The 13,009-nt window shown below is 40.6% G+C and overlaps 1 protein-coding gene across 4 annotated transcripts in view; it reads right to left on the bottom strand.

Moving 5' to 3' along the window:
• Positions 1-959: 959 nt before the first annotated feature.
• LOC137164615 (isoaspartyl peptidase/L-asparaginase-like) overlaps positions 960-13,009 on the bottom strand; it is a 188,993-nt gene continuing 176,943 nt past the window's right edge. For all 4 annotated transcript variants that reach the window (XM_067565516.1, XM_067565518.1, XM_067565517.1 and 1 more), the window contains exon 7: positions 960-2,441. In XM_067565516.1, the coding sequence (XP_067421617.1) occupies positions 2,227-2,441 (215 nt within the window). In that variant the 3' untranslated portion in view covers positions 960-2,226. The remainder of the gene's footprint in view (positions 2,442-13,009) is intronic.

Below are 13,009 nucleotides of genomic sequence, written 5' to 3'. Positions count from 1 at the left end.
GGCACATGACTCCTGCCTTTGGGCAGGCTTAGCGGGGACCCAAGCGCTGGGACTGTGTTCCTGCCCCCTGCTTCATCTCCCCAAGCCTATTATACCTGCTACCTATGGAGTGAGGAGTACAAATAACACGTTCATTAAAAAAGATAAAGCATGTAAATGAGGAAATGCATATCTACTATACTGGCAAATTGACATAACCTAGCATTAGCAGAAAAATGCCAGATTTCTGGACCTTCAGTTTTAACAGTTATGAGAAGTGTTAGCAAAAAGCGTCTATAGACACTTTGTAGATGCAAACAAAAATTGAGCAAACCACTGACAGTCAAACACAACCCCATACTGATTATGAGAACCTTGGTAGTTCATTTCAAGCAGTTCACACAGTCCTGATGCTACCTCATAGACTTTGTCTTTTTCTGTTCTCCTCCCAGCTTGTTGAGTATTGGCCTTTTCTTTGTTCTCCCATCCAATCTTGATATTCTTCGTGGAAAAGCTCTCTGTAACTGTTTCCTTTTGGTGCAACCTTCACTGTATCTCTAGTTCACTGACTGTTTCTTTTTACTTCTTGACTGAAAATATCTCTTTCTCCCTTACCTATGCCTCTTAATTTATTTCATTTTGCTGTTACTTATTTTTTTAAACTGTATTACCGTGTTTAATTCTGCAAAATGTTTTTGGAAACAGTCTGTATGAAAGTGAACACAAAATGAAGTTGTGTTGTGTCTTTGTTGTTCATAGCCAGTGTGCCCGCCCTAAATTGTTTACCTCCTTTATATCTTTGAAGTTGGCGTGGCAAAAATCACAAGTTAAATTTGTGTTTGCTACTGTCCAAGATTATTTGAATAACTCACCTCTATATTGCTATGGCTGACATCAAAGCTATTCAATTCAGAAAAAAACTAAAGTACAAATGACAGCATTTGATTACTAATTTATTTTTAGGTGATGCAAGACTCACAGTAAAATGTATTTTTTTTATCATATCTGTCAGTGTCTATGGAAAACAACCATGGTAAGGTGAGCCATAAGCAGTAAGATAGGGAAACATTTCAAACACTCCAGTATAGTGGATCATAGAAGAAACTTGAATGCCACATAACATTTCTTTAGTCCAAGTATTGGACATTTCTGTAAAGGGGTGGCTGTCTAAGGAAAAAAAGATTACAAAACCAATGAAGTGCTGTTACAAAAATCTATACAATATACTTGTGAAAGTGCACCTCATTACTGGGCAAGACAGATAATTCTTCAGTGGAAAAAAAACACTGCAATGCAGGCTGTGAAGATATATAGATTGCACAGACCAAAGGGAAATTTTATGTGAGATGAATCCTTTGAACAAATATAGTCTGTGCTTTGCTCTTTCTCCCATTCAGGTTTCTGTTATAAGGCAGTATTGATGCAATTATGTGTGTGAAAATGATTTTTAAATGCCGAATTTTGTACATTATGTGGAACAGATTTTAATCTCACCTTGTTTTGATTGCTTGAAGAGAGCAGTGCTGTTTTTAACAGAAAGTGGTTTATTTGGGACAGTTTATTTGAAAATACATTTCACTGAGTTTGGGAGGAATTAATGAAAGGACAATAGAAAGGCTTTAATAAAGAGGGTATTTCAAACTTTCAAATGTAGAAGAAAATAAAGTTTATAGCTTACTTTGGAAGGCATAAAAGTAGTTCCATTGCTTTCCGTATTCTTGGGTAAGTATTCAGAACAACACATTAAAAATATGCTTGTGGGACTGCTATTATGACTGAGTTGGATAAACTTGACTGAAAGCTTATTTTTTCCATGTCATTAGCACATTCTAAAAACACACCACAATCAATACATGACACATTTAGAGAGCAAAGGGAAAAAAATCACATAAGTTACTGAAATCATCCATCTGAAATGCAAATTAGATATGGATGTTGCAGCTGAAACATACAATACCATACACATTTTTTTGTTTGTTCACTGCAATTGAAATATTGAATTTTGCATGAAACACCACTCCTAAGGAATGTTGGTTCAAGTACCATTCAGCATAGCCTCAAAGTCTGGAAATGACCAAGTATAATGCCTTTGGAAAACTATCTTTATTAAGGATAATAAAGCCATGTTTTATGAATCCTCTTGAATAAGTAGAGGTAAGTTAGTCCAAAGGTGCCAGATACATACACCCTTCATAAAGAAGTACAAACTAATAACATCCAGTGAGAAAATCCCATCCCCCAAAAAGCTTATTTTGGGGGTTTAATTATTTCTTGAATTGTTTCTCCTGGATTTAGGCCATATATTAACATGCCTTCCTTTATACCTGCCCATGCCATCCGCTTGGTGGTGAATCGTGCTGTCCATTCTCCAGTTTTGCTGACAACGATAACTCCTCCCCGTCCATGGACTCTCTTCTCCATATAGTGAAGAGCAGAATCGGCAGCTTCCTTTGGAGTTTTTCCTAGGGTCAGGAGCACATCTGATTAGCTATTTATACACACAGTACAAAAATATAAAGACCATTAGTAGTATACTTAAACATTGACATTATTTATTAGCTTTCTTTTTACCGTCAAGAATAAAAATAACACACTGAATAAGCTGCATGAAAATACAGTGCACAAAAAGAATAATTTAATCAATTTGCTAGAAATGGATTTTTGAGGGTATTCATTTTTCAGTTGGTTTGCAACAACTCGGAAGGATAAAAATGCTAATCAATCAGATTTGCCAACGTTCATCTTATGTACGTGAAATATGATGTAGAAAAAAATATTTTGCTCACACCTCCATTATACTTCCAGTTTGTTTTGGCTTCCCAACCCATGCCCAATGAGTTTGGAATCCCAATCTGCAATTGTTTCACACTCTGAACTCCCAGTGAATTCAGTGATTGTCCAGCATGAATGAATGCATGCTCAAATACCAAAGATTCTACACTATTTGGGACAGGGACTGTCTTTTTCTCTAAGCTTGGAAAGGGCCCAAATGTTGTAGCTAATACTGCAAACATAATAATTAGTAATCAAGTTCCAGGCATGTAACATAATCACTCTCCTGCCCCCTAACAAAATATAGTGTCTGGATCTGAAATAATGTCCAGTACAGAATTACTTCTTGTAATTTTAATCATATAGACTCAAGTCATTATTTACCACCTACCAAATTGCTGAACAAGAACTAGAGCCAAATAGAAGGAAAAACACTCCAGCAGAGTGATGATTTTATTAAATAAATTATGTATATACAAGGGGCCTAGGAAATTCCACAAGGACTGGCTCATGGAGTTCCATCCAATCTCCCTCTCAGGAGACTAAGGAGCTTGCACAGGAGGCAGGAAGTGCAACCTTCTCATCCAATGGATCTTTGGTAGCACTGAGAAAGGAACTGCCAATCTCCTGGATGATTTTCCCTCTAAACTGATGCAGTGGCTCTGAGTTTCTTGGCAGAGTAACCCCCACATATGGTTGAGTCTATGATTCCATGAAATCCACTGAAGCAATTTAGTTAAAACAAATAGAACTTAAAAAAAATTAGTCAGTACACTGTAGTAGTTACTTTTTAATCCAGAAGATTAAATGTCATAGTAAAAAGAGATACTTGCCCCTAGCTGCTGCTTCCTGGCTACATTACCACAAAAAAACCAACCAACCAACCAAACAAACAAAATTGCTGAATTTTATTGTAAGGAATAAATCTGTGAATAATGTGTGTAAATCCCCTACACTGCTGTAAAGATGCACATACAAGTATTCTTGAATTTGTAGTGAGAAATATTTTATTGTACACTCTCAATCTCTTGCATGATTTATGCCATTCTTCAGAGCTGGAGCACAGATTACTAGTCTTCTGGTATACTCATCTCTTTGAAGGCAACATCCTGCACATATAAATGCTGGTAAACCAGCTGTCAGATTTTACAATGTGCAGGTCTGATGCAATTTGAAATTCACAAAATCATTAATTGAAAATCTAGGGTTATGGAGATTAGTTGTACCCTAGTGTCACAAAAACTATATTGGTATATTCTTTACTGCTCTGTGCTCATGGTACTGTATTTCAGAGAACCCAAATCAACTGTTCAGCTTAATCATATTTCACCTGCATAGATGGTATACAAAGATGTAGAAAATATTATATGAAAAATGTAAACATTTCACATTTAATCTGACCTATTATAGGTGAAAAACCAAACTCTAAAAACAAATGTAACTTTTTTGTTTCAAATAAGAAATTGATTTGCTTTTGCCACAGGACCAATGACCACCCTATCTTGCTGATCAGAGTAAAGAGTTATCTTTATAACCAAATCCAAACATTTATGTGTATATGTATGCACTGATGCTTTTAACAGTTGATTTCCAGTTGATTTCCAGTTGAGCTAGAATCTTGAGATTTTGTTTTCTCCTTCATTCTGACCCACTGAATATAGATTTGAAACTTGATCAGATTTCACCAGTGGTTACCCAAGGTCATCCATTGTTGCTAAAGGATCTCAACTCTTCAAGTGCCTTTTGTGACCCATCTGTGCCTATGGTAGCTACCTGAAAATGCTAAGATCAGGGCAGGCTGTAAAAGGAGAGCAGATTTTCCCAACTCTGGTGGGTGACACTGAAGTCAAACTTCCCAACCAGCCACAAACAGTGCTTCTGATTCCCCATACTGGTTATCAAGAAGCCAAAATAAAAATATACACAGCCCCCTTTACTGCATTTCAGTCTCTGGCTCCCAATCAGCCACTAGGTCCAGTAAAGAGACCAGTTATTTAAAACTCTATGCTCTTTACAAAAAGACCAAAGGGTCGGCCACAGTACCAGATCAATATAAGTTTGGATCTTACCCAAAATACCATGCTGCCAACCAATCCTTTAGTAACTAAAACTAAAGGTTTATTATAAAAAGAAAGAAACAAACTATAAGAGAAGTGTTAAAGGATTAAAGCAATCAGACACATACAAATTGATTCAAAAGTCCATATATATCAGGTTTCTAGTAGAATTGTGGAGTTTGCAGGCTTGTATAGTCCCTCTGGTATACATCCAGTACCTGGATGGGTCTCAGTCCTTTGTTTCACAGCTTTAATTCAGTTGTAGATGAGTTGATCCAGAGATAGGCTGAAGACTGAAGACAAAATGGATGTGGTGCAGCTGTCTTTTATGTCTTTTGGCCTTTGCCATGCAGCTTGTAGAAATTTACACAAATAAGATGGAGTCCAGGGTCACATGAGTGACTGGTGACTCATCAGGTATATCTCTGGCTTCTCCCCCTGGCCCATTGTGCCTGTGAGTTTCCTTAATGGGCCATTAAGCAGGCGCTTGTGCTGCAGCCATCCTATCTGGGGTGTTACCCAGAATCACAGTACGATACGAAATATAGTTACAAACATATCCATAACTTCCATTACACATATAACACATGAACATAAACATTATCATCTTACTTAGCAGATTACTGCCTTTCTAACGGTACTTGACATGGCATATCTCACATGAATTACTATGATTCTGACGTATTGATGTTAAAAAATTTAATAAATGCCTCCCCTCTTCCCCCCATTCCAGCCGGCGACACACCTTTACATGGGGACTTGTGTTTATCTGTCTGATGTGTAGGAGAGGCCCCAAGATTGAAGATGAGAACGTGATCTGAGGTCACCACTTCTGTTTATCTACCTGTAGCCAACAAAATTTTCATAAAGGTGTTTATCAGATTTACAGCAGTGTAGCAGAGAGCAGAATTCGGCCCAGAGCTCCTGGTCTGCCTGGCTTCACTGGAATCAAGCTATCAGGACTTCCCTATCCAGTATCTGCCCAAAGACCCCTCTTTAAATGATATGTGCCATAAAGGAGAAGAATGCAAAAGGTAATGCATCCTTAAGGTATATAAAATGTATATATTTATAGAAAACTGACTGATATTTAACTTGGTTTTCTGCTGTTTCATGAACTACCTTCTACTTCTACAATAAGGAATGTGTTTTTGCAGGCACCTTTGTCTCTGTGCATGTGTCTTGTTCTGGTATTCAGGTGAACATAATCAAACTTTAAGCACAAAGGACTGCACTGTCCTGCTTCTGTTGTCTGTGGATGAGAATTCCTTCCCTGGGTTTATCCTTCAGCCCCAAAAGATTATGGGCTAGATTGACTCTGAGACCTGGTCTACACTATAAACTGAGGTCAATATAACTATGTCCCTCAGGATGTGGAAAATCCACACCCCTGAGTGATGTAGTCATACTGACCTAACCCCACTGTAGACAATGTTACGTTGACAGGAGGGAATTCTCCTGTCACCATAGCAACCATCTCTCAGGGAGGTGGAGTACCTACACTGATGATCTTTTGTCAGCCTCTTCACTAAGCGCTATAGTGGCACCACTGCAACGCAGTAAGGGTAGACAAGCCTTTAACAGAGCTGAACCTTTAGGTTCAATCTAGCTAGTAATGTTGTGGGGCCCAGATTTTTTCACCCTTACTCAGATTAATACCTTACTTTGCAAGTAACCATATTGAAATAAATGGCAGAATATAGCCCTCTTTTGGTATCTTAGAAAACCTTTTTTATAAAGAAAACATTTACCACTGATATTTTATTCAGCTTTTTTCCTAAAGCACGTTGGTTTTTTATTTTATTTTATTTTACATTTAGATTCTATTGTGATACTCAGCAGATTGTATCAGCTGATTATTAAAGGCCTTCTATGTCTCCCCAGTAAACTTCATATGCAACAGTTGATGCTATTTTAAAATAGTTTTACTTTTACTTAAAGAAGACCCTTAATTTAAAGAAGTTGCTTTAGGCATAAGGGATTAAAATTGTCACTTATGGTTCCTTTAAGATACACCTGGAAGGAAAAACATAAATTTTACAAGGCTGAAAGGATCACTAATAGTTAGATTGAATTAACTCTATTTTTTAAATTCAGAACAATCTTTGTTAAAAAAAAAAAAAAAAAAACTTCCTCAAAGCGGGTATAAGAAAAACCACAGGATTGTAGTTGTCTGGAAATTGCAGCATTCACATCCCTAAGCTTGTCTCTTAATAAAGCAATTGAAGAGAAAACCCTGCCAAGGTTTACTCTGAGAGTATCAAGCAAAACTGATCTCAGAATTGGACTAATTTTGGAAGCAGTTCAGTTGTAGGAACTTTGCAGCACAAGTAGTACTCATTTGTATTTTTTTCCCACTGTAAGTAGGTTGCATTAAAAAAAAGAGAATAACTATTTCAATTAAACTGAGGATCATGCAGCTGTCTAACAAACCCCTACCCCTCCCAGCTCCACACCACAAAATAATAGTTAAGAGAGACAATTATTTTTTTTAACCTGTGATTTTCTCTTTTATAGGTTGGGACCCACTTTTCTGGTCAAGCACTATTAAAAAGTAGCCAGCAGTGAATAATATCTTCTAACATTCGAAAGCACTCAGCAGGAAAACATATTAAAAATATAAACAACTACTTAAAGGTAAGGGATCTAGAAGAAAAACACAAAGGTACTGATCTGCAATGAGCTCTGGGGGGTACAGAGTTCTGTCTGCTTAGCGCTTGCTGTAAGTTTGGGACATAATATTAAAGAAGAGTGGTACAGACTTTCAAGTTGAACCTAGTAACTGGATTTTCAGCTGCTTTGCTTTGCTGGAGCAGCATTAAGCAGTTGGAGTGTACTGGTAAATCTGTCCCAAAGTGCTTAAGTGTCTTCTCTACAAAAATGGAATAAGAATCTTCTTGGATTATGAGTGGCCCGGAATCAGGTGAAGAAAAGTGGAATCAGTTAATAGGATTAGGGGAAAATATAGCGCTTTGGCCCATTAGACTCAGTGGTCAAGCTGGGGATGCTCTGATGGCCTCCTTTAAGCAGTGGGGTTTGGATACAAACATGTGCTTTGCTGGGTTCCTTGGGTTTGATTCCTGTTTGGTGCAGTACAGATGCTTAGGTTTGGCTCCTTCTCAGTAAGGGATGGAGTCCCCACTGGGCTCTGCAGAGTTAGTATTCCTTTAGTAGTGCCTTTTATTTCCTTGGGCTCTGCTCCTTCTCTCAGGCCTATTGGCTCTATGGGACAGATGTGGGGGAGGATTGTTGGATGAGGTAGTTCAGACCTCTCAGCTATTTTTCCAGGCTTTCTGCAAAGTCAGGCAAACAACGCTGCATTATTTTGCACTCAGTTAAGATTCTGATTTTTTTTCCCACAACCATATCAGCTGCAGACTTACTATTTTTTAAATGAAAACATAGATTCCAGAGCACATGATGGCAGCCTTCATAAAAGCACCAGCTTGCCAAGCCACTGCAAGCTAGGCCAGTTCAAGCCCTGGTTGGATTTGGTATAATTTTAAAGAGTTTCTCTTGATGTGTCTTTACTCTAGCTTTAACCACAGTCTGGAATGCAAAACTCCTCCTTTTTCCTTTTCATTTTGAGAGTGTCCATCTCAGAAAAGGGACATTGTGAAAATTCTGTCATGTTTAATATGAAGTGAATCAGGTCCACTATAATGTTTAGGTAGTGAATTGGAAAAGGCAGTTTGAATCATCCAAGTTTGAAAGAGGGAAAAGGAGGCTTCTCCTTGTTCCAAAGACAATTTCTTTTTGAGGCTTGGCTCTGACATCTGAGGAAAAATCTAATCTAAGTGTGTTTTGCTTTCAGATTTATGTTTTGTCTTTCATTTATGAGAAAACTACACTACACAGTTTTGTTGACAAAAGTCAGCTTTTGTTGACAAAAGATTGGAGGGGTACAAACTGAAATCCTTCTCCTGCCGATATAACTCCCCTGCTCCTCTGACAAAATAAAATCACCTCAACAAGTGGCATAGATTTTTTTATAACATAGTTAGAGAGATGCAGTGTCAGTGCAGACATCACACTTGATTATGTCGCACCAATTGGCCTCCAGGAGATGTCCCACAATGCCCATCATGACCACTCTGGTCAGCAGTTTGAATTCTGCTGCCCTGAAGATACATAGGTATTCACTCCTCCCCTGTTTAAAGGCCTGGGGATTTTTTAAATTCCTCTTCCTATTTGCTCAGTGTGCACGGTTCACACAGCATCTTCCCTGCTGACCATGGTGGCTTTACACACCAGATACTTTCTTGCATGGAGCACACTGGAGCTGTTGGATCTGCTGCGTATATGGGGAGAGAGGGTTGTGCAGTTGCAGCTTTGCAACAGACCTCGGAATTTCAATAAGTATGGGCTGATGGCAAATGGCATGCATGAGAAGGGACACAAGAGGGACACTCAGCAGTATCGTGCTAAAAGAAGGAGCTGAGGCAGGCATACCAGAAGGCAAGGGAGGCCAACTGTCATGCTGGTGTGGCACGAAAAATATGCTGCTTCTATAAGGAGCTGCATTCCATCCTCATCAGCGACCCCACCTCCACCACTAAGAGCCCCGTGGATACTTTGGGGGGTCTGGAGGCAGCGGCCAGCAGACTCAACCCAGACGAGGAAGTGGTGGATGAGGAAGTGGAGCTGGAGGACGATGTGGAGCATACAGCAGGTTGTCCAGTGGCACAGCAAGTCAGGGCCTCTTTTCCACTCTGGAGGAGTCTAGCCAGTCCCAGCACTCCAGCTCTAGGATGCAGGAGAGGGGAGCTCTGGAAAATGCTCATTTTGCTTTGATACTGCATGGTAAGAGGAGATTGAGCTCTCTTGTACTTTGTTATATGGAAGAGAAGGGATATGGGACAGAAATTAATAACAGAGCCTGTCCATCTACACAGTGCAGCCACAGCAGAAAAGTTTGTTAATGTATCCTCAATAGAGATCTAGGAAATTTTCCTGTAGGTATTCTGCAATCCTGAGCCAAAGGTTCCTTGGGAGAGTTGCCATGTTTCTCCCCCACACTGAAGGAAACTTTGCCAGCAATTATTTGTGCAGGGATCAGAGCGGCACACAGACAAGTGGCATACAGAGCTGATCTGAAGCCACATGCAGGCAGGAGATGCATCCTTGCATCCTGGGTTACCCTAGGAGTGAGATATCAGGTTCGATTGCCCTAGCCTGTGGAAAAGGGTACCAATATTCAAAATAGGCTCTCTAACTGCTTATAGTAACCTCCTTTGTAAATACCTTCTCCCTTCTTGGCCATTCGCCTTGCCCACCTACCCCGTACAAACTCACTATATTTGAGTCTTGTGCTGAGCTGTGTGCTAGCCAAGGGACAGTGAAAAATAGGTGTGTGTAACTTTTGGGATTCATGGCTGTGAGCGCAATCACAATACTGTCTCTGTTCATTGTTTTATATTTTGCCTTCTGCAAATGTGCCCTTGAGAACCCACTCCTCCACACCAGCAGAGCACCTCTGTCAAATAAGATGCAGACCCAAGAGGAATAAGGAGGCTATGTTTTGCAAAGTGCTGCAGTAAAAAGATGCAGCGCATAGTGAAACAAGAGTATGGAGGGAAACAATCAATGAGAGATTCAGGCTGGAACGCAAGGAAAGAACACTGAGGCAGGAATGGATGATAAAGCTCCTGAAGGGTCAGACATAGATGTTGAAGTCCCTCGTTACCCTTCAGTCTGAGCACATCCATGCCAGACTGTCCCTTCAGCCACTACATGCCCTCCCCAAACTCCCACCCCACATTCCTTGCATGTTCCCGGTCCCCCACAGTACCCCATGTACTCCACGCCCAGGAACAGGTTTCCCAATGAAAGCTGGAGTTACACCCAGCTATGAGAGCCCGAACTGAGACTGTTCTTTTTTGTCGTGTTCCCCATTTGACCCAAAGTTTGTGTTTGATCTTGTTATTAAACTTGAGTTTTTGAAATTAAATGAGCCTTTATTTTGATATAGATACATACATCACTCAGAGCTAATACTGAAACACAGTGGCTATAGGTAGGAATATTTTCTCCTTGCAATTAACGCTCAGGAAGCAAGCACTACATGGGTAATTCAAGGCAGCAAGTAAACACTGCCCGGTCCAGTGCACCACATAAAGACACATTACTGGGAATCATTATCAAAATGCTCCTGCAAAGCCTCCTTGATTCGAATAGCCTCCTGTTGTGCCCCTTTAATTGCCCTGGTATCTGGCTGCTCAAAATCAGCAGCCAGACAATCAGCCTCAACAGTCCACTCCTGGCGAAACTTTTCCCCTTCGATTCGCAAATATTATAGAGAGTGCAGCAAGCTGCAATGACCATCAGAATGTTTTCCTCTTTGAGGTCTAACAGGCGAAAAAGACAGCTCCAGTGCTCTTTTAATCAGCAAAAGGCACATTCAGCGGTCATTCGGCACCTGCTGAGCCTGTTGTTGAAGCATTTCTTGCTGATGTCCAGGTTCCTGGTGTAAGGCTTCAAGGAGCAAGGGGTAGGCGGGGCCTCCAGGAATCACTATGGGCATTTCCACATCCCCTGTTGGAATCTTCTGGCATGGAAAGAAAGTCCCAGAATGCAGATTTCTATACAGTCCAGTGTTCTGAAAGATGCGTGCATCATGCACTATCCCTGACCACAACACACTGATGTCAGTGAAACGGCCCCAGTGATCCACCAGCGCCTGCAAGACCGTGGAGAAGTAGCCCTTTCAGTTGATGTACTGTGTCGCAAAATGATCGGGGGCCAAAATTGGGATATGCATTCCATCTATCACCCTGCCACAGTGAGGGAATCCCATTGCCTCAGAGCCATCCATTATTTCCTGCACATTACCGAGAGTCACTGTCCTTCATAGCAGGAGGCAATTAGTGGCCCTGCACATTTGCATCACCGCAATCCCCACGCTGGACTTTTCAACTCTAAATTGATTTGCGACTGATCAGTAGCAGTCTGGACTTACCAGCTTCCACACAGCCATCAACACTCACTTTTCCACAGTGATGGGGCAGCTCTCATTCTGGTGTCTGTGGGGCGAGCTCTGCACACAGTTCTAGGAAGGTGGATTTGTGCATCCAAAAGTTTGCAGCCACTGCTCATCATCCCATATATGCATCACAATGCGATCCCACCACTCAGTGCTGTTTCCTGAGCCAAATACCAACTGTCCACCATAACAAGCTGTTGCATGAATGGCAGCAGCAATCTTGAATTATTTGTTTCCATGGCAGATGGCAGGACAGGCATCACTGATTCACTCGCTGTCTCACAGCTCATGAAATACTGCAGGACAGTTGCATTGTGTTCATAATGCTCATAGCAGCAGCTCAGGATTCATGCTGTCAGCCAGTGTTGGTGGTGGGCACACAGTTTGCAATGGCTATTTAAAATGGCATAAAACAAATTCGGAAGCCCATGGAATGATGGGACGGAAAGAATTGCATCACAGGATGGCAAGCACGTCCCCATGATGCACCACGATTCGTTCCCATATCTCCTAGTGGCAGAGGGTGACAGAGGGTGGCAAGTTGCACAGTGGGATAGCTACCCATGATGCAATGCTCTCTCTGTCAATGCAAGAGCAATGCTTGTGGACACGCTCAACTGACAAAAGGAGCAGTGTGTGGATGTGCCAAACTGATGTTATTAAAGCAACTTATAATCACTGACGTAACTTAAATCAACTTAACTCTGTAGTATAGACATGGCCTGAGATGATGAAAAGGAATTGGGTTTCACAAAATGAGGATCACAAGGTCTAGAGAGAGAACTTGCCAATGAAAATGGTGGGTGAAAGAATTCTGGTCCAGCCTTAGCAAGTAGACCTTGACTTGAAATTTCAGGAGAAAAGGCACTTAAGCCATCTGGAGTAGAAAATTTTGGTCAGCTACTTATAGGTGCAAGTAGCTCACTCTATATAATGCATTTTTTTATTTTGCAAATCCCACCTATGGCACTTGAACTGTTGAAATTTGATAAGTGACTGATGACATTCTGGTAACCTCTGATGGATACGCAAAGTTTCAGATATAGGATTCTGAGAATACCAGAGATCAAGTTTCTGTGTCAGTCTGACACTTTTTATAGCTACTTGGAGAAAGCTAAGTTATGCTACTTGTTTCCTTTTTGTGGAGCTACCTGAGAGGTCAGAGAAACTCCAAACTCTTACACATGTTCTAAACCTTTTCCCTCTACCGGCAACACAG

The sequence above is a fragment of the Emydura macquarii genome, unplaced genomic scaffold, assembly GCF_026122565.2.
Source record: "Emydura macquarii macquarii isolate MOO-44397 ecotype Brisbane River unplaced genomic scaffold, CSIRO-AGI_Emac_v2 contig_2680, whole genome shotgun sequence".
In the NCBI taxonomy this organism is placed as follows: domain Eukaryota; kingdom Metazoa; phylum Chordata; order Testudines; family Chelidae; genus Emydura; species Emydura macquarii.
This window is presented reverse-complemented; position numbering and strand designations above follow the sequence as displayed.